We start from the raw sequence: 25,595 nt of genomic DNA, 5'->3' as shown, positions 1-25,595 counted from the left end.
GTGGAAGGCTCTTGTTACTTTATACATGAGAAAACTGAGGTTCTGGAAGATTCAATAGCTTGTCCAGTGCCACAGAATGAGTGATAGACTATTCAATCGCAGGTCAGTCTCATTCCCAAGCTCATGCTGTGCCCAGTACACCTGAGCTTCCCAAAGTGCAGGGTGGGACCTTTGGGCAAGGCTGGCAGGGGAGATTGGAAGAGGTTTCTGGATGCGGCCGTCCATGGAGTCGGAGAGTAAAGAAGATGACGCCGTCTCCGTCCTCGATCAGGAGGAAAGCAGCTTTGCACTGTGGCACAAGTCTAGTGTTGACCTGGAACCAGCACTTGCTCACCTCCCTTTTCAAAAAAGAGAAGTCAGACTTCAGGTTCTGATCCCTAGAGTCCAGACTCTCCCGGGTCGGATGAGAGAAAAAGCCAGCCTGGAGCCCTTTTAAGTACTTCCTTGGGAGTATGAGAAGAGCCCTAGATGTTGGAATGGAAGACTCAAGAAAGTAACAACTTCTAAGGACTTGAGGACCGAGACAGGGCAGACCCTACAACAAACAAAGCAGCCCAGAGGGTGGGCTATGAGGGCTGATAAAGGCACATGGGCAGGTCCAAGAAGCTTCAGGAATGGTCCCAACACAGAGCCATGTTCAAGGAACCAGAGCAAGTGTCAGTAGGAGAGAGTTGACTGAGGGAGATAAAGACAGGGGACGCAAGGGGCAGCCTGGGGGGCTCTGCTGGTTAAGTGTCCAACTCTTGATCTCAGCCAGGATCTTGATCTCAGGGTTATGAGCTCAGACCCTGTGTTGGGCTCTATGCTGGGTGTGGTCCCTACCAAGTGAATGGATGAATGAATGAGGAAGGAAGATTGGAACCAGTGAGTCTCTCCATGTATGTCTTTATATATATATATTTTGGTGGCAGTGTTGGGGGGGATATAATTGCAATTGATTTTTGTTTAAGATTTATTTATTTTAGAGCAGAGGGAAGGGCTAAGGGGGAGAATCCTAGGCAGACTCCCTGCCGAGAGTGGAGCCCGACACGGGGCTCGACCCCACAACCTTGAGATCATGACCTCAGTCAGAATCAAGGGTCCGACGCCCAACCGACTGAGCCACCAGCCGCACCCACAGTTGGTTTTAAGCAGGCTGGCGAGGGCTGTCAAAGAAAGCAACTTCAGGTAATCTTGGATTCTCCAATATGCCTTAGCGGTTTCACTAGGGTGCTTCTGTGCCCTCCTGTGACTCTGAGTAATGTCTGTGCTTTTGTCCGCTCCTCTGCCTGCCTGAGGCCAAAGCTCTACTATTTCTCTTGTCAGAACTTTCCACCTGTTTAAAAGGCTATCAACTAGACATCTTTAAAATTTTTCCTAAAAGTTTTACAATAGAAACAATAATTCCAAGCCCCAGTACCCCACACACTTTGAGTACTTCTCAGGGGCCAACTTCTTAACTTAGTTGTTCTTTCTGGTCATCGCCCCCACGGACAAAAGGATGTGTTCATGCAGTTAAACAAAACAAAACAAATTCTGGCATTATGTGTTTTCTTCTTAATTTGGTGAACAGATACAGCATGCCAGGGGGGGAACACCCCCCGTCACACTACTCCTCGGGACCAGCACCGTTGATGACCATTGTTAGATAAATCATTAAGGAGACCATGTAAATGCTATTCATTCCAGAACCAAGTAATATACTGCAAATGGAGTTCTTAATGAAAGTCCATTTTCCTTGAGTTTCTAGGATAATTTTTTTTGCAATGTCTTCTTTATAATATCCTGTCTTGGTTGGATACTCTGTCCATTACCCCTGAACCTTGTGACTGTAGGTAACACTGGTAAAGGACATAGAGTTGACCTTTGAACAACACAGGTGTGGACTGTACAGATTCACTTATATGCAGATCTTTTTCAATAAATACAGTAGAGTACTATGAATGTATTTTCTCTTATGATTTTCTCAGTAACATTTTCTTTCTTCTAGCTTATTTTATTGTAAGGCTAGAGTATATAATACATAAAACATTGAAAATATGGGTTAATTAACTTCATGTTATCAGTAAGGCTTCTGGTCAACATCAGGCTGTTAAGTAAAGTTTTGGGAGAGTCAAAGGTTATATGTGAATTTTCCAGTGCTGGGGGCTCAGGGGTCGGGCGTCCCTAAGCCTCTGTGCTGTTCAAGAGTCAGCTGTCATCGGAAGAGGTTCAAAGACCATAGAAATAGATTAGGTAGTGAGGAAGTTGATTCTCTTTTCAATTCTCTCTTTCCTCAAGTCCTTCTTAAGTTATTTTCTTGAGTCTTGATCCCCAAAGATCTGCCCTTCAACGCCCTCCACCCACTTCATCAGAGACCACGCCTCTCACGCCTTAGCCTTCTGAACAGGGAGTGAAACCCCACCGACAGTTTGTTTACTCATTCAGCAAATCCTGAGGTCCTGCTCTGTGCCAGTCCCGGTACAGCACTGGGACACATCAGTGACAAAAGAGCATTCACTTGATTGTGGAGAAGCAATGGAGGAAAAAACATAATAAGTAAGAAATCTACAGTATGTTGCGGGAGGTAAAACCCACTGCAGGGAAGAAAACTGGAAAGAATGTCCGGTAGGGTAAGGGAGACAAGGAATGCAGAGTCATTAGGGGAGCACTGAGAGGTGAGATTCCTAGACAGACAGAGGAAGTGGCGATGGCCAGGGAGGGGCATCCGGGCAGAGAGGACAGCCCCGGCAATGACCTCGGACAGGAACGGATCCCTTCCTTTCTATACATTGTGGGTTTGTGGCTTTTAAGATTGTTTTATTCTCATTTCAGTGGGGTAACATGTCCTGGACCCAGCAGTACTAGAGATAAACAAAGGAGTTCAGTCGGTCACCTTGAACCTGAAGTCTTATTTCCAGGTGTTTGAAACCATGAGATGAGCAAGTGGTGTCTTTGCTTTTCTCCTCGCTTCTGAGCACCTACAAGCATGTTGTATATATTCTTTTCTTCTGAGTTTTATAGATCCCCTTTGAAGTAGGGAACTTTTAAACAATAGACCCTTCATAAATGAAGAAGTTGAGAACTAAAAATAGTGCGATTCACCCACGGGTAAAGAACAGAATGACAAAAGCATATCTGTACGCCCAGCTTTGTTTCCTTTTCTAGTCAATACTGCTGGTCTCTGCGTCCCATTCTGTCACTATTACCGTTTGGAACATAAAAAAATAGAGACATTGGGGGCACCTGCGTGGCTCAGTGAGTGAGACGGCTGCCTTCATCTCAGGTCATGATCCCACAGTGCTGGGATCAATGCCTATGGTTCCCTGCTTGGGGGGAAGTCTGCTGTTTCCTCTCAGCTTCCCCTCTGCCCCCACTTGTGTTCCTTCTTTTGCTCTCTCTCTGTCAAATAAATAAATAAAACCTTTTTTTTTTTTTCTAAGATTTGTTTATTTACTTATTTGACAGAGAGGTCACAAGTAGGCAGAGAGGCAGGCAGAGAGAGAGGGAAGCAGGCTCCCTGCTGAGCAGAGAGCCCGATGTGGGGCTCAATCCCAGGACCATGGGATCATGACCTGGGCCAAAGGCAGAGGCTTAACCCACTGAGCCACCCAGGCACCACTGATCTTTAAAAAAAAAAAAAAAAAAAAATATATATATATATATATATATATATACACACACACAGAGATGTTGAAGGAGAAATAGCATTTCATTTTTCTTATTGATTTAAAAAAAAAGTGTATTATAGGGGCGCCTGGGTGGCTCAGTGGGTTAAGCCTCTGCCTTCGGCTTAGGCCATGATCTCAGGGTCCTTGGATCGAGCCCCACATCGGGCTCTCTGCTTGGCAGGGAACCTGCTTCCCCCCTCCCCTCTCTCTGTCTACTTGTAATCTCTGTCTGTCAAATACATAAATAAAATCTTAAAAAAAACAAGTGTATATTATTCTGCAAATATTTACTGAGAATCTACTATGTGCTGGGCAGTGATCTAGGTGCCAGAGATATAGTACTGAAAATGATAGACATGTGTCTATTCTCATATATTAGAATTTTCATGAAGGCTGGTGATAGATGTGATAGACAATAAACAGATTAATTAAGAAAACCATAAAAGAACATTATAGGCCTTGATAAATAGTCTGACTTCTATTTTAAGGGGGTTGGAAGACTTTGGAGATTTATTAATTAGAATTAGTATTGGCTACATGTGACAAGGACCCAGCTAGATGGCTTTAATTTATTTACTGTTAAATTTATTTCTCTCTCATGTAAAATGTTTTGTCTGATCATTGGGACTAATGTGAAGGCTTCATCATCATCAGAAACTCTTGGTCTGAAAATGGCTGCTGGAATTCCAACCATCATGTTTACATTTAACACTAGAAGAAGAAGAGAAACCAAAATAAATAAATAAATTTTTTAAAAATTAAAAAAAGAAAAGAAAAAGAAAGAAAGGGATGCCCCCCTTCCCTTTTAAGGGATCGTCTCGAAATCCTACGCAGAACTTAGTCGCACGACTATATCTAGTTGCAAGGGAGGCTGGAAAATGTAGCTGCCCTGAGTAAAACTGAATTTTATTTGTAAGGAGAAAAAGGACAATAGAATTGAGATAGCGGACCAACAATCTCTGGCATGGAAATCTGAGTCATGTTTTTAAAAACACATCCTGTCTTCTCTGTAGAGAACAGATACAGAGATGGGACCGGAAGGGAGGTCAGTGTTTCACGCTTGTCCAGATAAAATTTGGTGGTGGACTGGGGTGGTGCTAGAGTAAAGACAGAAGAAGATGGATTCAGGTATGTTTTGAGGGAAAGTCAACAGGACTTATGATGGGCTGAATGTGACGAGGGAAAGAAAGAATCCAAAACAGCGCCTAGGTTTTTTGCCATTAAGAAAACCAATATATGGCTCTGATGCTTAGTAAGATCAGAGTACAGGTTGAAAGAGAGGTCCACGAGTTCTGCTTGGATCATGTTAATTTTTAAATGCCTGTTAGCCGTTCAAGCAGCCAATGCCAAAGAGGCATTTGGGTACACGAAACTGTAGTTAAGGGTGGAGGTCAGGCTCAGAGATTAAACCGCTGGCGGTCGTCGGCATGTGACTGGAATTCATTGTCATGGGCAGAGGAGGCCACCTGGGAAAACTGCTGATGGAGAAGGGAGCCCAGGACCAGAGGGAGGCTCCCCAGCCCTGGGGATGTTGCTAGAGGAGTAGGAGCCAGCACAGTGGGCGGCCGATGACTAAAGCGACCAAACAACCAAGAGAATGGCTGTGAGAAAACCTGGTGAAAAGAGGGAGCAGTAGATTGTGTTGAGTGCCTGCTCAGAGGTGTGGTAACACATGGACAAACGCGGACTTTGGATCTGGCAACGTGGTAGCCACAGGCAACCTTTACAGAACCAATTTCAGAAGAGTAGAAGGAAAAGGCATCCTTCAATTTATTCCGCATCTCGTCACTGGGAATACACTAGCTAGCAGTCTGCGGGGAGAGGTGGGCAATTATTCCCACACAGTGTGACAGTAAGGACCATGACGGAGCTCTGCACAGGGCACAGGGGAGGCGGGGCCCTAAATCCATGGGGACGAGGGCACAGAAGGCTTTCAAAAGAAGATGAGAACTGGATGCTTAAACTGCCTGTTTAGAAATCGAAAGATCGGTGGAGTAATGCGTTGCCTTGGAGCTGGGAGACCTCGATTCCAGTCCTATCGCCATCCCTGACAGGCAGTCTGAGACAGTCTCTTCCCCTGCCCAGGGCTCTTCCTTCCCTCTGCATGGGGAAGATCGACCATCCTCATTTGTTTCTGTTTTAAGATCATTAGGGAATTTTCTAACCTCTTGCAGTCTGGAGAGACAGAAGGTTTTGAGTTCAAAGCTCTCTGCCCTTTAGGTAGCCTCTGAAGTATGTACTCAACCATTCTCCACGGAATCAGACCCTTTATTCACAGTTGTAGTTGCTGCGGGGTAAATTAGGATAATGTTAGCATCTATAACCAGCCCCAACACTGCAGTGGTTTAACACTCTCGGAGCCACCGCAGGTCCCTCTGACATGGGCCGTTTTGCACAAACATCGTTTTGAATTAAAAGCCACCCAGATCCAGCAGATTCAGAGAAAGCTCTTCCCCTGCCCCTCCAAGGTCTGCTTTACCAGCAAGACAGAGTTTCAAACAGGGATTCCTCCTGACCTAAGACGCCTCCCTGCATAAGAAGACGCCCTTTGTTTCCAAGCATCTCCTCTCACCTTCTTGCTAATGGTCTTCCCTCCCTTTGTATCCTCAGGACACCCCCAGACCCCCGACCCCTTGTCCTTGGCTCTTGGAAGCTTTATGTCTCTTCCCTGTCTTTGGAATTTCCATGTCTGCATGGGTTCCCCTTAATGACATCAATTAAATTTGATTCCCCTGTTAATCTGTCTCACGTCAGTCTGACTTAGTTCAGCTAGAAGGACCCTGAGAGGCAGAGGAAGTTCTTCCGTCCTCCGCAATGACACAAGAGAATCATTTTCCTCCTGCACACGTAATGATCCAGTGAAAGTTCTGACAGACGGTCTTGAACACAGTAAGTCAGGGGCACAAGCTGCTTCCATTCTGTCCTTTTGTCATCCCTGAGATACAATTATTTGCTCTCTGGCAGAAGGAAAGAGTAGAGGCGGTACCAGGCCATCTCCGCTCACAGGCGCCACACAGCACGCCTGACAGAATTCCATCCTATACGATCACGAGGGCTCCCCTGCGGCGTCTGTGTGGGCAGCCTGTGCTGTGTCAGGAGAGGGGCAGCAAGAGTCTTTGGCGGACCCGACATTTCTCCCACAGGGAACACGTCGTGACGCACACGACTCATTTCTTTGTTTATTTTCTAGCTGAAGAAGAGATCACCTTTTCCAAAATAGAGACTCCTAAGAAATCGGAGATATTTTCTGAAAATCTCAGGTACAGGCATACGTAATTGCTTAGGCATAAACATTTGTCATTCAGCACAGAATACTGTTAAAATCTTCTGTCTGGTCAGTTCTTTTCGGCCTCTTTGGTGCGAGTGAGGACATGTCGGGGTGTGTGCATGGTGAGTTTGGTCGATGGCATCTACGTCAGGGTTACCTTGTTCTTTTATTAGTTTTTAAAGATATTTTCACATCGAAAGCGAAGTGTGGCTACCACTTATTCCTCCTATTTACTTCTGCATTTGGACAGTCCTGAAGAAATAAGAGAAAAGATCTTGAGTTTCTTTGATGTCATCATAACAAAAATGAAGATGCCTGAAGAAGACATCATTCCTCTGGAGTCATGCCAGTGTGAGGAGATCGTAGAGATGGTCATCATGCCTCTGGCCCACCATTTTCTGGCTTTGGGAGAAAACAACAAAGCCTTATATTACTTCCTAGAAATTACATCTGCTTATCTCATCTTGGGTGACAATTACATGGTAAGGTGTTCCCCCCTCGCCAGCCCCCCACCCTGCCTTTGAGACAGTTCAGAGACCACAGCACCTGAAGGGCAGCTCTAGGGTTCTCCTGTCGCACTTCATGTTCTTGACACCTGCTGGCTCCCCTTTCCTCTGAAAATCGAACCCTGAGAAGGGAAATGACCTGAGATTGAGAGATGAAAGCAGAAATTGCAGCGAGCATCACACACTGTTTAAAAGAAACGTGCCAGGAACTGTCTACCTCGATGGGAAGGGGGTGGACGTCCTATCTCATCCCCAAAATGTATCGATGCTACCGTTTCAGCAGAGGCTTCCTCAGTAATGTCCCGTGGCACCGACCTTCTGTCTTTCCTAAACACCTGTGAGCACAAACACCTATAGGTCTTTGGATGAGCACAGATCTGGTTTTTGTCTTGTGGTCCCCAAAGGAGCTCACCCACTTTGGTCCTCGTGTCATTTGTGCTATATCATCATGCATTTCCTTTAGATCCCCAAAACACTAGTGTTCCCCGGGATAATTGTAAATAATATTCCAGGGCAATGTGTCCCTAGACATGTGGGGGTTCAATGTATAATGAAATAAGAATTCATTCTTAAGTAAGTTGGGAAGCATTGAGCTGAATAGCTACATAGGTTTCTTTCCTGCAAATATTTCATGGACTTAATATGCTAAGACATGTGTAATCGTCTAGAGGATCTGGCTAGTTCTGTGTTTCTCCAACATCCTTGACCGGAGACCACTTTCCGTAGCGCAGCTAGCTAGACTGGCCTTGCATGATCTCACTGCAGGAAACGCCCCCGGCCTTGTTCCATCTGAGCCCCATTTCTGAGTAGACAGGCCTGCAGTTCCTGTCTACACCGGTGGTCTCTTCCATATTTACAACCACAGCAGCCTAATCGACCCTCATACCTTAGATTTTTATGAAATTTTAAAATTAAACCATTAAAAATGTTGGTAAGCCCTAGCTCTCTCAAATTTATGTTAAAGATGAAAGTCATCCACGCATATGAGGTATCATTATGCGTATTAATTTATGTACATATACACACTCAGACATATAGACAAGGGGGATATGGTCAGTGAGTCCCAAGAATAGGTTTAAGTGGCCCTGAGGACCAACCTGTGAAGCGCCCCTCAGTCAGCAGGCAGTGGGGATGGCCAGGAAGACAGTGAAGGGAAGCAGAGCCCCGTGCAAGTCACCCGGAATGTGCCATTTGCATCCTGTCTCCCATCAGAAATGATCTAGTAGGTTCGGGTCAACTCATTGCCTCTCTCTCCCATCTTGGACTATGTGACAGTCGAAGATATCACCTTCCCTTATTTTACTCTTCAAATCTGACCTTGCCTTGGTGCTCACGTGTACTAAGGCCGTCCTGTCTAACCACGTCCTAGTAAGTCATAAATGAGGTAGGCAGAGTTGCTCAGGGCCTTGCTTCCTGAAGACGGCCCTGGCGAAGGAAATGGGAGTGGTTCATAAATCGTTCCAGAAGTGGAGATCAGCTTCTCATAGACGTGGGGACACCATCGGGGGCAGGGCACACATTGTTGGAATTAGGGGCCATCGGGGGTAGAGTTACTCAGAGGAGGAAATTGCCCTGGCTCCATCCCCTGGAGCAAGTGATCCGGTGGCCAGTACCTTCAGCAGGGGCTTGACCCACCCAGGGCTGCCTCGAGCCGGGAGGCCCAGCTCCAGAGCCGGGGCTGGGGGCGGAAGGGGGTCCTGCCACGGCAGCCGCTCTTGCCTATTTGCTCGAGGCTGGGCGGTGGCCCTCTGTGGCCGGACCCCCGCTGAATGGACGCTTGTGCCCCTCCGCCGCTGCAGGCGTACCTGTACTTGAAGGAGGGAGAGCGGTTGCTGAAAATGGTCAAGGACGACAGATCCTGGAGTCACACTTTTGAGGCCGCGGCCTTTTACAGCCTCAAAGGTCAGGTAAGACGCCGCTACACACACGGTCCCGTGTCGGCGGTCCCAGGGGCGTTAGACACACGGTTCCGTGTCGGCAGTCCCAGGGGCGTTAGACACACGGTCCCGTGTCGGCGGTCCCAGGGGCGGTCGACAGAAGCAGCAGAAGCCCTCCCTGCCCTTCCTCCAGCTGCCCTCCACACCGACCCTGGGCGGACCGACGGCAGAACCTCAGGTCTGGCTGCTCCGGCCTGCGGCCTCACTCGCCGGCAGCTCCTCCTCGTCTTCATGGGGGCCATCGTCACGAAAGGTTTTCCAACAAGCTCCAGCCGTGGACGTGAACGTTGTCCCGCTCCCTTCTCCCCGTAGGTCTGTTTCAACATGGGCCAGATGGTGCTTGCCAAGAAGATGCTGCGCAAGGCCCTGAGGCTCCTCAACAGGGTCTTCCCCTACAACTTAATCTCCCTGTTTCTTCACACCCACGTGGAGAAAAACAGACACTTCTACTACGCGGATCAGCAGGCCCAAGAGAGCTCGCGTCCAGGGTAAGGGACTGAGCTGGGACGAGCTCGAGGTCTCAGTCCCCAGGAGAGAGACTTGCACACACGCCACCAGCCCCCAAAGCCTGGGCCTCTAATGGGTGCGGGAAGGCCTGGCGGCCGTGCCCTGAGGCTCTCTGGAGCCCGGGGGGGCCAGTCAGGGAGTGAGGGGCTCCCAGGCAAGGTGGCGTTGCCCCAATCGCGTCCCAGCAGCTTTTGTGAAGGGGAAGGCAGGGAGCCCCTCGCAAGCCGAGCGCCTGCGCCCTGCCCCGTGAGTCCCTCTGACACGCCGTGTTTCCCGGAAGCCGGGGGCACCGAGGATGCTACTCCTCACTGGCCTCAGTCTCAGGCCCTTTTCCAGCCAGGGGTGCAGACACCACACGGGGTGTCGTCCCTGTCCAGACTGCAGTAGAAGGTCCCAAAGACCTTGGCCAGAGGACAGACCGCCTACCCATGTACGGATTTGGAGGGGGATGTGGGGATGTGAGGGGCGTAGCCATCGGTCAAGATTAAACTGGCAAAATTTATACTTCTCAATGGATGTAAATTGTACCTATAAAAAACGATAAACAATTAAAATGGCGGGGGAGGGAGGGACCCTGTGTGGCTCAGTCACTTAAGCATCTGACCCTTGATCTCAGCTCAGGCCTCCATCTCAGGGTGTGAGTTCAGGTCCTGGGTTCGGAGTCGTTGAAGCCGGGTGTTCCGTGCATGTAGTTCATGATATTTTTCTGCTTTACTGTGTGTATGTTTGGAATGTCCCACAACAAAAGCTTTTGGATGTACTCCGCCTATCCATTCAGCGCCAAGGGGAATGCCACCTCGCTGGGCATCTGCAGGGCTGACAGAGGACACCTCTCCGGCGCTGAGAGGGGCTGGGGCAATATCCCTCCAGGGTCTGCCCGAGATGCAAACATCTATTTTTAGGAACTCATTGCTACGCACCCCTCTGAGCCCACTGCCTTCCCCCAGAAGTGCTCCCTGATGTGTGGGGGAGCCTGGAGTGGAAATGAGCTCCTTTGCAGGTTAGGGACAGGCTCCTGGGAACGGTGGCCCCGTCTCAGGAGACACCAGGAGGGAGGGGGCTGGGAGAGTTCAGCAGAGATCTCTCTAAGAGGTAGGAGGGAATCAGAGTTTGGGTCACTGGCGAATTGTCTGATCAAGCACAGCCTGCTTGCCGAGTTCACGTTGAAGGTCAGAGATTTTTTTTTTTTAAGACAGAAAAAATGAGTGTGCATGAGGGGGGAGGGTGGAGGGAGAAGGAGAAGGAGAGAGTCTTTTTTTAAAAAAAGATTTTATTTATTTTTAGAGAGAGAAAGATCACAAGTAGGCAGAGTGGCGGGGGTGGGGGGTGGGGGTGGAAGGCAGCAGGCTCCCTGCTGAGCAGAGAGCCTGAGGCGGGACTCGATCCCAGGACCCTGAGATCATGACCTGAGCCGAAGGCAGAGGCTTTAACCCTCTCTTAAGCGGGATCCATGCTCAGCACGGGGCCCAGCCCAGTGCGGGACCTGATCCCACGCCCTCAGGATCACTGCCTGAGCTGAAACCAGGAGCCCGAGTATTTTCTAGGATACATACATGTCACACAAATATTTTGATCACATGCACTCTCAACAAATCATTGATTGTTTTGAAATGCAAACTTAACTGGGCATCTCCCATCTTCATTCCCGAAATCGGGCCCTGGTCGTTAACAGCCCTGTTTGTCACAGGAGTAAGAAGTTCCCTGCACGAGGTAGAGGGGAGGGTGCTGGGAGGAGGAAACCGCAGAGCTGTGGGCTTGCAACACCAGCCAGTCAAAGGGCTCTGATCTCAAAACAGGACAAGCAGCAATGTTAGTGTCGGTTTCTGTGGCCCTCATGACTGTCTTACACTGTGAGGGATTCTACCTTGTTTCCTGGGAGGCTTTAAAAAGTAATTTGCATAACAGATTCAATGTCATTAATTCCTAAATTTTGGGCTTTGTTAACTCACTAATGTTGCAGCCAGCTGGCTTATCATAAAGATAAGGTTCGCGTTTCGATCTCCAAGAAGGGACTGTTGGCTCCAGGACCAGGCGAACGGCTTGTTGAAGCCAACTGGGACCCCACACGCTGTGTGCAGGCGCTCCTGCACCCCCCCTTGCACACCCTCCGGCACAGGCGGTTCCCTGCCTCCCGTGACGTGCCTTCATCCACTCGGGTGTTGTAGAGGAACGCCGCGGACTGGCTGGCTTCTAATGAGCAGAACCGTATTGCTCCCGTCTGAGGTCAGAGATCCAAATGCAGGGCCTCGTCAGAGAGGGGCCTCTTTAGGTCACAGACATTTTTATCTTCATATGGTGGGAAGGAGTTGGGGAGCTCTGGGGTCTCTTTTATAAGAGCCCAGCCCTCTTCGTGAGGGTTCTACCCTCATGACCTAATCCCCTTCCAAAGGGCTACCTCCTGTTACCCTCACTTTGGGGGTTAGGACTCAACGTATGAATTCAGGTCATGGCAGAATGTGACTGTGAAAAATGTTCATTTCCTTCATTGAGCGCTGAGGCCCAGCTCCCAGCAGTGATCTCACTGGAGGACAGGACGCCCTGGAGTGGCCAGGCTGAAGGGGACAGAGCCCTGCCACTTCTGGCTGTGTGACTGTGGGTTAGTCGTTTAACTGTCGGAGTCTCAGTTGCTTGCGTAAAATGGGGTTATTTCTCCTTTGCTTCTAGGCTTGTTCTCAGAACCCAATGGGATGAATTATATAAATTTGCTTCTAAGATAACTTCATTTAAGTAGCAATGACCTGACAAGGGACAGGTGACTTGCATAAATTATCTTAATCAATCCTCACAAAGTCAGTACTTTGCCCCCATTCGTGGGGGACCATGTGCAAAATGCAGGTGCCTGGGCTTCTCCAGCTCGTCATGGAGGCGGGACTCGCGCTCCCCCGGGCTTACACCTCCCAGCCAGGAGCGAGGATTCTGTCCCCAAATTCCCTTCCAGCACGCGGGCGACGACACCTTCTTTCTCGGTCCCACGTGTCTGTTTTCTCTCACAGGAAGAGGCGGCTGGCGCAGCTCTACAGGCAGACGGCCTGCTTCTCCTTGCTCTGGCAGATCTACAGCTTAAATTATTTTTTCCACCACAAGTATTACAGCCACCTGGCAGCTATGATGCAAGTGAACACGGCCCTGGAGACTCAAGATGACTTCCAGGTAGAGTGTTTTTGTAGCGGCTTTTTAAATTTCTGCATCTCATTTAGAGGGAAACTCTTCAAGATCACGGAGGTGGAGTGAGGAAAAAGGGAGGTTCCAAAGGACATTTACATGTTAAAGAAGACCTACAGGATACCACAGGCCTTGCCATTGTCAACCTGAGGTTGTTTTCCCCCACTAGCAAGGCATTCGCGGTAAGATAGTTGGGAGATTTCTGGAAGAATGTCACACGTGTCCCCCCCCAGGAGTCAGGGGAGGAAGAGGCCGCAGGTGACAGCTCACGCTTGGTCTTCAGCCAGTCCTCCTCCCTCCAGCCCAAAGACAGTGAAAGGCAGAGACACCCTCGAGGAGCTGTTCAGGACCACCCTCCGAGGATTTTCTGTGGTGGTTTTGGGCCGGCACTGTGCTTTCCACACACGGCAATGCCCTGAAACCCTGAAAGTAGCGGGGACTGGTTCGTGCCCTCCTGGAATGGTCTCCGGAGCCCCAGGCAGAACTAGGAGTCCACACTGTTGGGGAGGAGGAAGCTCATCTACTCTTTAGGGCCCTTCTACCTGGACCAAGATTCAGCTGACGTGAGACAGATTAACAGGAGAAAGTCAAGTGTTACAGCGTCTGTGTGGGGATCCACAGAGACAAGAACTTCCAAAGACGAGGAGGCAACCCGAGGCCTCTAGGAGCTAGGGAGAGGGGTTGGGGCTTGAGGGGACATAGGGGAGGAGGACTGTCAGCAGGAAGGTGCAAGGGTGTTACCCTGTTGTGCAGAGGAATTGCTTAACAGAAGAGGGATCTGTTAGTCGCTCTCTTCCTAGTGAAGCGGCCAGTCGAGAGACAGGTAACGAACCCATCCTTGAAACTAGCGTAACACCGAATGTTAATTTTATTTCAGGTTAAAAAATAAATCAATTTGTTTAAACCTTAAAAAATAAGCTTTTCTTGAATGTGCTGGGTTTTGATGGCCTGTCTGGGAGCAACCGGCCCTTGGCCCCAACAAAATGATAAACTGGGAAATCTTTAGCTAGACGTGGAAAACTCCGGAAGACAAAACAAGATCACAAAACTAAAGCCATTTCATCTAAAGATTGATCGGGTCCTTTAGAAAAAAGCACATCATGTCTGGGTTTCTTGTGGGGCACTGATTTCCTCTTGGAGTGACTGATGATCCGGAATTGAGGGAAATGGCCGAGGGCACTCTAAACGGTGGAGGGACTTGACTTCCTAGCCATAAGTCTGTCCCCAGCACTAGGGCCGTCCCGTACCCCGGGATACAGAAATGTTTACGAAGCCCGTCAGAACAGCCTCTGCCCGTCCTCCTCCGGTGGCTCCCCAAGCGACTAAAGCCAGCCGTATCAGACCTCCTGCCGGCTCCTCAAACATCCAGCTCAGTCCCCTTGTAGGGTCTTTGCTGCGGACATTTCCTTTGCCTACAGTGCCCATCCCCTGACCTTTACCAGGCTCTGTGCTGATCAGCCTGCGGTGACCTCCTCCATAGGCCTTTCTGGGCCTACCTGGCCCCCCGACTCTCCAGCCCCTCCCTCCGTTTTCGTAGCTCTTATTACCGGCTGACATTATCTGGTCGGCGCCCTTGCTGGTGTGTCGCCTGCGTCCACTACTGGCCTGCCATGTCCGTGCGAGCAGGGTCCTCGTCTGTTACCTTTCCTATATGTCCTGAGCTTCAGTAACAACGTCTGGCACATAGTGGGGTCTCCACAAACGTTCAGTGAATGAAATCCTTTCATCCCCCTCCCCACTGGGGCTGTCTCTTAAGAACACGGTGGCGCTGGGGGACAGGAGACTGCGATGGGAAAGCCAGAACTGGAAAGTGAATCCAAGGAGGCTCGTTAACAATATGCCTGTGGCGGAAGGCAGAGCAGCCTGGCAAGTGGTCACCTGGGTGCTCAGAAGCAGACGAGACACTCACTGTTGGAACCAGAAGGGACCAGAATGAGCCCCCAGAGAGCAATTTCCGGAACTTCCCCTCCCCATGGTGTGACCGCTGCCAAGCCACATAACCTCTGAGCTTCCTACTTTCTCCAAGAAGTAAAGCAGTTGGACTCTACGCTCTGGGTCCAAATCCAAGGGGTCCCGGGCTCCGGTACAGCGGTGGACATGTCATCATCCTGGCCGTCCGCTCCTGGCCCACAGCTTCCGGCTGCCCATCCCCTCTGGCAGCCCCGCCGCAAACACAGCCCAGACCAGGAGCACAGAACCCCTCCGACGGGCTTTGTGGCTGCACAGGTGCCCGCAGTACTGTCTGTAACACAGTGTGTGACTTGAAGAATTCTGGGAAAGAAGCCCCTTGTCCTAAATTTCTCTCCATGGACGGCCCTTACTGCGAGCCCTTCGGCTATCAGAACCTTCTTGAGCGGGAGCAGCCTCCTCCTCACCCGCACCAAGCTTTCATACCCTGGAGCAACTCGACCGCTTAAAATCGTCGTTCAGGGAGCAGCGGACTTCCGGGGAGGTCTCTCGATTCCGTTCCAACCACGCTTTCCTCTTTCTGAAAGCAAACAAGCCAAACCCCCTTTTCTTATTTATTAACTAACAGGAGGAGACGTCCTTGCTCTAAAAATTAAACATCACAGAGACGTAGAAGGTGAAGAGTAAAGTCCCCCTTGTCCCTCAGATTCCTCCCCCAGAGGCGTACCGCACCCTGGAGCGAACCCTGCCCAGCTCTTTGCTCTGCGGTCGTACAGTCACATAGAGAAGTCGCTGCTTTCATTGTTCACAAAATTAACATCCTTATATTTGGCTCAAGGACTCTGTGGGAGCCCTTGAGCGTGTCCTGAATCGTCCACTAAACAGGCAGCAGAGACCCAGGCGGATGTCTGTCCCCCAGCCCGAGCCTTGCCCAAAGGACCGGCTCCGTCCTCAAGCTTAGTAAACATGTGTCCACGGGCCAGCCCTGGGCAGCGACCCTGGGCTTCCTGCCGCGGTTCGCCTCAGTGTCGCCCTCCTCTGCCCCGCCGCTGCCGTTTCAGATCATCAAGGCCTACCTGGACTACGCGCTGCATCACCAGCTGGCCGGCTACCAGGGCATGTGGTTCAAACAAGAACTCATGGCCATGGAGCAGATCTTCAACCTCCCCCTGAAAGGCGTGGGCATCGAAATCGTGTCCTATGTGGCCGATACGCTGGGCTACACCAAGCTTCTAATGGGTCACTTGGACTTGGCCATTGACTTAGGTAAGGTTTGTCGGGCGAGAAGGGGCACGCGGGGTACATGTAACACACTGGGGTACACCGGAACGGTTTCCTTCCCAGGCTCTCGAGCCCACAAGATGTGGGCACTGCTGCGGAACCCCAACAGACATTACATAGTCCTCTGCTGGCTCAGCAAATCTCTCTTCTTGAAAAGCAGGTATGCAGGGGCGCCTGGGGGCTCCGTGGGTTAAGCCTCTGCCTTCGGCTCGAGTCATGATCCCCGGGTCCTGGGATCGAGCCCGGCATCGGGCTCCCTGCTCGGCGGGAAGCCTGCTTCTCCCTCTGCCACTGCCCCCACCCACTCCCCCACCTGTGTTCCCTCTCTCATTGCATCTCTCTCTGTCAAATAAATAAAATCTTAAAAAGAAAGAAAGAAAGAAAAGAAAAGAAAAGAAAAGCAGGTATTTAGCTGAAAGCATTTTTCAGAACTAGAGGGAGGAAGCCATGGTCATTGAGCTCCCAGGGCTGGCTTTACCCTGGCCATTGGGTGGCAGAGGACCAGGGTTTACAGTAAGATGCAATGGACGCTCCTAGTCGTTGGAATTCCTGTTCTTTGCACAGCGTTCTTTTTTTTTTCTTTTTCTTTTTAAGATGTTATTATTCTTTAAAGTACTCTCTACATCTAACGTGGGCTCAAACTTACAACCCCGAGATCGAGTCGCACACTACCCTGACCGAGCTGGTCAGGCGCCCCCGCACATATGACATCCCTAGTCTGTCTGCTCTGGCCAGTGACTGCAGGAGGGTCCGTCAGCCATGCTGCTGTGGGGATCAGGCTTTCTCTGGAGGGAAAGGGCAGAGCCTCACAGGGGAGGCAAATGCCCAGAGAAGAGCACCGGGGCCAGAAGCTCCAGCTGACATGGCCTGACTCTGGTTGTCCTGATACAAAGGTCTGGGACAACAGTTTAAGCAAAGAGTCCATCTGAGATTTGGGGGTGGGTCTGAAATCTGCGTAGGGGCCATCTGGGTCTGGAGTCGTGGGTGCCATGGAAGCAAGGCCGGCAGTCTGCTCCGTCCTGTCCTCCAGCACCTCCTGGCCTCACCTCCTTCCTCTGCCGCAGAAACAAGCAACTGATCCAGGTGCTGGGGTGGCTGTGGGACCTCTCGGTAACAGAGGAGCACATCTTCAGCAAGGCATTCTTCTACTTTGTCTGCCTGGACATCATGCTTTATTCTGGTACATGTGGCTTGGGGATGTGCAGGGAAGCAGGGGACAGTGGGTGTGCCGTGGGGTGTGGCCGCGGTCAGGGCTGGGGTCTCGAGACCACTGGGCTTCGGGCTTGAAAGACCTCTAGGCCTGGGAAGGGCAGAGTGTGGTGGGAGAGCTGAGGAGCCATCTGGGAGGTCAGGAAGGACAGTTCAGTCCCGAGGAAACAAACCGTGGGTGTGAGCTGCCCGTTGAAGGGTGAGACCAACCTCGCCCCAGTACAGGGACCGACAGGGTCTTCTGTGTGCCTTTTCTATAGGCCTTGGTAGCAGGACATGCTAAAGACTTTGTGCTTTAGGACAAAGGGCAGGAGGGCTCATGGGTCTGGGCACTGGTAGCTTTGAAGGTTTGGAAAAGAAGCTCTGCCTGGATACTCCTGGGTACAGCCTCAGTGTCCACAGTGAACCGCGGGGAGCCGAGCTGGCATTCAGCCCCCACCATGGGATTCTGGGAAGGGATACAGATGCTGCGGCCAAGCGAGGAGGCAAGGGTGGGGAGACGGCAGGCCCCGGGCCGCACTCAGGCCAACTCCTGCAGGGCTGCCGGTGGACGGCTGGCTCAGACCGCACTGCCGCCTGGGCTCGCTTGGGAGCTGGGCCTCTGGGCAGTGTGGTCTCGAGCTTGTGGCCTGCCACAGGGCCCCCTCGCTTCATAAAGTAAACAGAGGTTATGGGCTCTCCCCACAGGCAGGAAGTTCCCCTGGGGGCTCTAGGCTACAGCAGGACCACGCCATCCCACCACCAGAGCTCTTCTGCTTCTCTCTTCTTTAGGGTTTGTTTATAAGACGTTTGAAGAATGTTTGGAATTCATACGCCAGAACGAAGACAACAGAATCCTCAAGTTCCAGAGCGGCATCCTCCTGGGTCTCTACTCCTCCGTGGCTATCTGGTAACGGGGGTCGCCTATTACCGAAGTCCCGAATTTGAACAGGTTGAACCCTGAAGAAGACTTCTAGGAGATTAAAAAAGAAAAGAAAAAGAATTTACAATTTATACGTGAGCTAGATTGAAGGCGGCAGTGTGGGCTCCCACTGGAAGGGGCCTTGGAGGCCCCCTAGTTCCTCCCCCCAGGCAAGGCCCCCTGGGCTGTGTTCAGTGCAACAGGTGTGGTGAGGAGAGAGGAAGAAGCCTTGCTACTGGGAGGGTCTGGGGCTTGAGGAAGACGCCTAACAGCACCATTTGCCCCACCGAGATGGAGTGACGCGGGCCGCTGTCTGCAGTGGGGTGGGCGTCCTAGTTCTGAACCCCAGCATCAGACCTGCCCACTCCTCAGCAGGCAGCTCTGGAAGGCCGCCGTCCTGCCGCAGTGAGACAGGCCTCTGGCCCCCACGTGGCAGAGAGATGCCGCACGAAGCTCCCGGTGGGCTGCTCTGCCTCTCGGGACGGAGAGGGCCAGGTCCTGGGCTACCCCGCCCAGCTCGGGTCCCGCTGTCACCGACCAGCCGTCCCTCCGGACCCTGGAGCAGTGAGGGAAGCAGGGGAGGACAGGTCGCGGGGCTCCCACGCACGGAAGGAAATGGCGGGAGGGGAAGCAGCACCCTTGGTGACCCATTAACCCATCGAGCCTGGGGCTTCACGCCTTTAACCCATCAAGGTTTTCCCTGAGGAAAGCTGCAGCTACCGTCCTAGCTTCAAGGAAGCAGATCAGCAGCAAGGTTCCAGAACGTTCACAGACGTCCTCCCCCAGCGACTCCCCACGTCGCCCCGTCGACTTCCTGTCTCCTCCACACGTTCCTCTAGTGCAGTCTGTCAGCGTCGTGCTGAGACTACCTGGCAGCAGGGGGCATTCCTAGGCAAAGTGCCCCACACCAGAGACGTTCCCAGATTGAGTAGAACACGGTTACAAACTCCCTGGAGAAATCAAACTCTAAAACTTAACTACCCTTACAGGTCCAAAGAGTCAAGACAGCTTGCCCATGTGCGTGAATAGTCAAGGAATCTAAGGTCCAAAACTCATCCTAATTTTTATTCTGCTCTATCTCCTCTCCACAGCTGTGGCCTAGGCCAGGGCTTGTCCACTTCAGTGGGCACAGCTGGTTCACACTCGTCCACATGGCGTCCTGCCCCCTCCCCCGTGTGTGATTCAGCAGGCGTGGCTGGGACCTGCGAGCCCGCCTTTCTAAAGAGCATCAGGTGACACTGGTAACCCCAGTCTGTGGCCCCCGCTTGGAGCAGCACTGGCCTAGGCCACCTCTCTCCGGACTTGGAGCAGTGTCTAAGTTCTGGGTTTATAGCCCCAAGCGTCCGACTGCCTTTGCTTTAAAACAGCCCAAAGAGTTAAATGACTGGTTGCTAATGTTAGCTGAGTGTCCGAGGACCCTGTTTGCTTCAAACCGCTCTAATCCTGCCCGGCGTCCCAGCCCACGGTCCCCCTGGGGAGCGCACGGCCGGCTGCCCGGCCCAGGTCCTGGGAGCTGGACTTGCCGGGAGACCCCGGTCAGAACCGCAGCCCATTCCGAGCGCCCCCGGGTTCACGTCCTCGTTCTGTGCTGCCACAGGTATGCCCGGCTGCAGGACTGGGACAGCTTCCACGAGTTTTCCAGCAGAGCTAAAAACCTGGTGCCCAGAAGAACGCCCACCGCGCTCTACTACGAAGGGATCAGTAGGTACATGGAGGGGGAAGTCCTGTACCTTCAGAAGCAGATCGAGGGTCAGTCCGAGAATGCCCAGGACAGCGGGGTTGAGCTGCTCAAGGTGAGTCCAGGCTGAGCCGCGCCTTAAGTGGACTCTGTCTACCACCTTATGATAATTCTTGTTTTGGATTCCAGAACTTACATGTTTATAGTACGAATTTTTAAGGTAACCCCTCCCCTCCGAATCTGAAGAAAACACCAATTGCCCACAACCTTACTACCCAGAGATAACCGCTTTTGATCTATCGAGACACCGCTGTTGAGGTTTTTTCTGTGTGCGCACACACGCACGTTTCCATTTTTATAAAATGTGCGATCAAAATAAATTGTGAATGGTTTCCTGTCAGTACATTGTTTTCTACAGCACGAGTTAAAGGGAAGCATAGTGTTTTCTCTTATAGATAAAATCTCAAAGATCTTGTTAGACACTATGCCAAACTGTTCTGGGACAGAAATTTTTTCGTAGCATTTTCCTGCTGCTCCTGTGATAGACATCTTGATAGGTAAGTCTTTGCACGTGCAAGTTTAAAATATTCAGCTGATCCTGAATGTGTCTTTTAAGTGAACTTCTTAAAAAAAAAACTCGTAAAGTGAGTTTTCAAATGCTTCAGTGTAAGCATCAGAACGTGCGTATCTTCAACTCACTGAACAAAATTGCGCTGAGTGCAAAAATACACATGTAATTAGAACAGCCAGCTGACAGGTAGTAACCAGCAGGTGCAGCTGTGGGAGTGCGACTGCGGAGCAGGTTACACCTGGTGCCCGCCTCTGGGTTTCCAGCCTGGACAGGGCAAGCCCTCCAAGGGAGAGAGAAGCTGAATCTCCGCGTGGGCTTGACCCTTACCTGCCTTGTTCTCTTAAACACCGAGCACAGGTGTATCTGGTCCCCATTGCCAGGTCCCCAGTTACCACAAACCTAACAGCTTAAACAACACAAATTAGGGGTGCCTGGGTGGCTCAGCGGGTTAAGCATCTGCCTTCGGCTCAGGTCATGATCTCGGTCCTGGGAACGAGCCCCACATGGTGCTCTCTGCTCAGCAGGGAGCCTGCTTCCCTTCCTCTCTGCCTGCCTCTCTGCCTACTGGTGATCTCTCTCTCTGTCAAATAAATAAATAAAATATTTTAAAAAACTACAAAAAGTTATCTATAAAGATGTTGATCCCAGGTTGATAACATACATAATGGATTTATTATGTATTGTGTGACTTTGTGTAATTTGATAGAGTAAACGTCTATTCCTAAGTGGAAAGAAGGACTTAGGAGGGGCTTGAGACAGGCTTGACTCCACGGCGCTCAGAAGAAAGAGGTGTTTGTTTATTTTCTTTAACCATCTTGCATGTGATCTATTCCAACGTCCTCTCTCTCCTAAGTACCAGGCACATTACCTGTGACAAGCGAATTGACTCTCACTATCCCTCCTAGCGATCGGTTACTAGCAAAGATGCACCATGTGTCCCGCCAAAGCAATCGGTGTAGATCCACTAGACAAACCAGCAGGTGCTGAAAGGGAAGCACATGTTAGTGAGCGATGAAACTCCACGTCCCAAAGCCAGGGCGGTTCGAAATACCGCAGGCACCATCGGGAAAACCCTTCTCTGCACTCCGGAGGAGTCTGGGGTTTCTCAGAGTTGGAGAAGCAGGTAGGGGATGGGGCCTGGGGCTGGGAGGATGTGACGGAGGAGCAAACAGAGTACAGGACTACAGATGGAGAGCAAAGTGTGTCTCCCACAGAACAATGTCCTGTTCACAGTAGATGTTTCATTTCCTTTTTTTTTCCCCTTAAGATTTTACTCATTTATTTGTCAGAGAGAACAAGCAGGGAGAGTAGCAGACGGAGGTGGAAGCAGGCTCCACTCGGGGCAGAGAGCCCGTTGTGGGGCTTGATCTCAGGCCCCTTGAGATCGTGACCTGAGCCGAAGGCAGATGCTTAACTGACTGAGGCACCCAGGAGTCCCTAGATGTTTCATTTGTTTAATCAATGGACTAAATGGATATGGAAGAGGTCAGTCCAGAAACCTCAGCGTTTTGGGTCCGACTCTGTAATACTGCAGTAAGTGCGAAAACACAGTAAAACACTAGTTCATTGACGGTGAAATTAGCGAAAACGTGAGGAAGACCCATCCTTACTCCGAGAGACCCCCGTACACTTCCCAGGGAGTTCTCTGGCAAAACAGCTTTCAGATGCCCCAACGCCTCATTATCTCCCGGGGAATTATTACAAGGAAATAATCAGATGGCAAAAAAATTTATCTATAAAGATGTTGATTTCAGGTTCATAGCATTATAAAACTAGGAGAAAAGAAAAACTATATGCACAGGGGCGCCTGGGTGGCTGTCTGTTAAGCATCTGCCTTCCGTTCAGGTCATGATCTTGGGGTCCTGGGATTGAGCCCTGGGGTGGGCTCCCTGCTCTGAGGAAAGCCTGCTTCTCACTCTGCCCTTCCCCCAGCTTGTTTTCTCTCTCTTTCTTTCCCAAATAAATAAATTAATTAACCCCCCCCAAAGCAAAACTATATATACTTCACAAAGAAGTCTTGGTTAAGCTGGACACGGTGCATTCAAACACTGGGATATTCGACATAAAAATTCTGAATTTCCGATTCTTTTAAACACTGGTGTATCTGGTGAGTCCAGGCCCACATTCCTAGAGGGCAGCCGTTGGCCGGGACTGAAAGATGACACGTCTCCTGTCACCTCTGCTTCCTACCAGGCTCCATCCAGCCTGCTTGCTTTGTTTTCAGAGACGGGGAAGGACGGAGGAACGAGTGGGGAGCCGGTAACCCAGCGTGACAACGCGCTCTTTCTGGCTGCTAGGCTTCCGGGCGCTCTCAGGCTAAGCTCCGAGTTCCGAACAGTAACTTCTGCGGCTTTGGTCATCAGAATAAGAGTATTCTCAGCGAGCCCCCACCTCTCACTCTCGGTCTGGCCGTCAGCTGAGACTCCCCCCTGCGCGTGTCCCCTCCTGGCCGCGGCTTCCACGGAGGCCTCCGGAACGCACCTGGCCGGAAGCTTTGGAATGTTCCAGGTGGTCCGGGCCGGAGCCGCGACCGCTTTCTGATTCGGGTTTGCCGTGTCTCCTTCAGAGCCTGGAGAGTCTGGTGGCCCAGAACACCACCGGCCCCGTCTTCTACCCTCGGCTCTACCACCTGATGGCCTACGCGTGCATCCTGATGGGGGACGGGCAGAACTGCGACCTGTTCCTCAACACGGCCCTGCAGCTGTCCGAGACGCAGGGGAACGTGCTGGAGAGGTGCTGGCTGAACATGAGCAAGGTAGGCGCGGCCGGCCGGGACGGGACAGCCGCCTCCGGGGCCGCGGGAGCTCGCGGCGGTCCGGCTTCCCAGGCCCGGAGGCCTTCCCGGCCCGTGTGGGCGCGGCGGGCCCGTGCGCCACCGCGTCTTTCCCTCGCGGCCCGTGGAGCGTCCCTCGCCCTCCGTGGCCCTCGCCGCGTCCCCGCCCTGCCCCCGGGCCCGTCCCTCCTCCGGAGCCCCACGCGGCGCCCCCCCGAGCCCTCCCCGGGCTGGTTGCGCGCGGGCGGCCGGGCGGGGTCGGCGTCTGTCGGTGGGCGCGCGGGGCCCCGAGGCTCGAGGGCCCGGACCCGCGCTGACCCCGCGCTGACCCCGGCCCCCCCGCGCTGACCCCGACCCCGCCCTCAATGACCCCCGTGCTGGCCCCGTGCTGACCCTGCCCCGCCCGCGCTGACCCTGCCCTGCCCGCGCTGACCCCGGCCCCGCCCGCACTGACCCCCGTGCTGACCCCGGCCCCGCCCTCAATGACCCCCGTGCTGGCCCCGTGCTGACCCTGCCCCCCCGCGCTGACCCTGCCCTGCCGGCGCTGACCCCAACCCCGCCCGCGCTGACCCTGTGCTGACCCCGGCCCCGCCCGCGCTGACCCCGTGCTGACCCCGGCCCGCCCGCGCTGACCCCGCCCCGCCCGCGCAGGAGCGCTGGTACTCGAGTTCGGAGCGCACGGACGACCGCTGGCCGCAGACGCTCGCCCGCCTCCCGTCCTGGGAGAAGGTGGCGGCCGGCGAGGCGAGCGCGCAGGACGTGCAGAAAAACAAGTTCCTCATGAGGGTCAACATCCTGGACAATCCGTTCTAGCCCCGCGGACGGCAGCTCCGGCCGGATGCGAGGACCCGGTCCGCCGCCTTCCCCGCTGCCGGTGTCCCCAGGTTCCCGCGTCCCCCGCCGCTCCCTGAGGGTCCGCAGGGCCCGTGGGGTCACGCCCTGCCCCCCTCGCCCAACCGCCCCTCGTCCCCGGCTCACCCAGCTCACTGCGGCCCACGCAGCCCGTGCGGGGACAGACACACTCCGGGTGAACCCATTAAACCGACGGTTACTCACGCGTCTCGGCGTCCGTCTGTTGTGCGCGCAGCAGCCGCTCTTGGTGGAACCGGGTTTCGCTGCGGTTGAAACACCAGCGGCTCCAAGGTGGGCACAGGCGCAGCTCAGAGCCCGCTTGTTTGACCTAAGAAAGTGACCGCGCTCGGGCGCCGTCCGTGGGTGAAGCCTCTGCCTTCGGCTCAGGTCATGGTCTCAGGGTCCTGGGATCGAGCCCCACCTCGGGCTCTCTGCCCGGCAGCGGGCCTGTTTCCCCCCGGCCCTGCCTGCCTCTCTGCCTGCTTGTGATCTCTCTCTGTCAAATAAATAAATAACATCTTAAAAAAAAGGTGGGGGGAGGCGGTAGCACTCAGGTGCGTGTCCCAGACGCGGGGAGCCACCTGCAGACAGTCTCTCTCCTGCTGGCAGACAGAACAGTTGTTTTGTATCAGCTTTTCACAGAGAGTGAGCGAGAGCACGGCTTCGGGGATCCTGACCTGAACCCGGCGCAGCCCCAGGGGCGCCACAGACAGCAGTGTTCTCAGTGGCATTTCGTGCCCCTGCGTGTGTGGGACCCATGGAGACCCAGCCCACCGCGGCACGGCCCAGCCGCTGTGCCGGATCCCCCCACGGGCCCCAGCGGCAGTCTCAAGCAGGTGCCCCAGGATTTCCACTCGTGGGTTCCAGCCGTCTTCTGGTCCCGGAGCAGGTTCCCCTGGAACCTGTACAGGAGGGACCTGCCCTCCTGTCGTGCGCGCCCAGATTTCTCCCGGTGACTTCCACGGCAGTGCCCCCAGGCCGGTATCTCACTGTCCTGCTAAGTGAGGGTATGTTTTTCATCCTGGTGGCACAGCTGTGCTGCAGAGGCCTGGGGGCCTGGGACGGTGGGAAGACGAGCAGCCCGGGAAATTACAGGGTTGAACTCCAGCCGCTCTGCCGCACTCAAGCTCGATTCCCGTGGCTTGTCTCCGAACCTCCCTGTCTCCGCACACGTGTGAGGCTCGCCGGTGACAGAGGGGAAAGGTGTTGGAAAAGGCGACGTGCCGTCCAAGTAAAAAACGTTATTTGACAGAGGACTGCTTTTAAAATAAACACATCCAAGGGTAGGGGCGCCTGGGTGGCTCAGTGGGTTAAGCCTCTGCCTTCGGCCCGGGTCATGGTTTCAGGGTCCTGGGATCGAGTCCTGCATCGGGCTCTCTGCTCAGCGGGGAGCCTGCTTCCTGCTCTCTCTCC

General features: G+C 52.7%; 1 protein-coding gene across 1 annotated transcript in view; it reads left to right on the top strand.

Annotated features, from left to right (window-relative positions):
- Window positions 1–24,386, top strand: part of ADCY10 (adenylate cyclase 10) — a 68,835-nt gene extending 44,449 nt beyond the window's left edge. The window contains exons 22-34 of the mRNA XM_082702618.1: window positions 6,820–6,889; window positions 7,148–7,379; window positions 9,203–9,310; window positions 9,653–9,828; window positions 12,841–12,997; window positions 15,979–16,183; window positions 16,262–16,358; window positions 17,263–17,378; window positions 18,179–18,296; window positions 19,400–19,540; window positions 19,906–20,101; window positions 23,124–23,312; window positions 23,982–24,386. Coding sequence (XP_082558744.1) covers window positions 6,820–6,889; window positions 7,148–7,379; window positions 9,203–9,310; window positions 9,653–9,828; window positions 12,841–12,997; window positions 15,979–16,183; window positions 16,262–16,358; window positions 17,263–17,378; window positions 18,179–18,296; window positions 19,400–19,540; window positions 19,906–20,101; window positions 23,124–23,312; window positions 23,982–24,143 — 1,967 coding nt within the window. The 3' untranslated portion in view covers window positions 24,144–24,386. The remainder of the gene's footprint in view (window positions 1–6,819; window positions 6,890–7,147; window positions 7,380–9,202; window positions 9,311–9,652; window positions 9,829–12,840; window positions 12,998–15,978; window positions 16,184–16,261; window positions 16,359–17,262; window positions 17,379–18,178; window positions 18,297–19,399; window positions 19,541–19,905; window positions 20,102–23,123; window positions 23,313–23,981) is intronic.
- The last annotated feature ends 1,209 nt before the right edge of the window (window positions 24,387–25,595 follow it).

The sequence above is a fragment of the Mustela nivalis genome (assembly GCF_964662115.1).
Source record: "Mustela nivalis genome assembly, chromosome: 16".
NCBI classification, from domain to species: domain Eukaryota; kingdom Metazoa; phylum Chordata; class Mammalia; order Carnivora; family Mustelidae; genus Mustela; species Mustela nivalis.
This window is presented reverse-complemented; position numbering and strand designations above follow the sequence as displayed.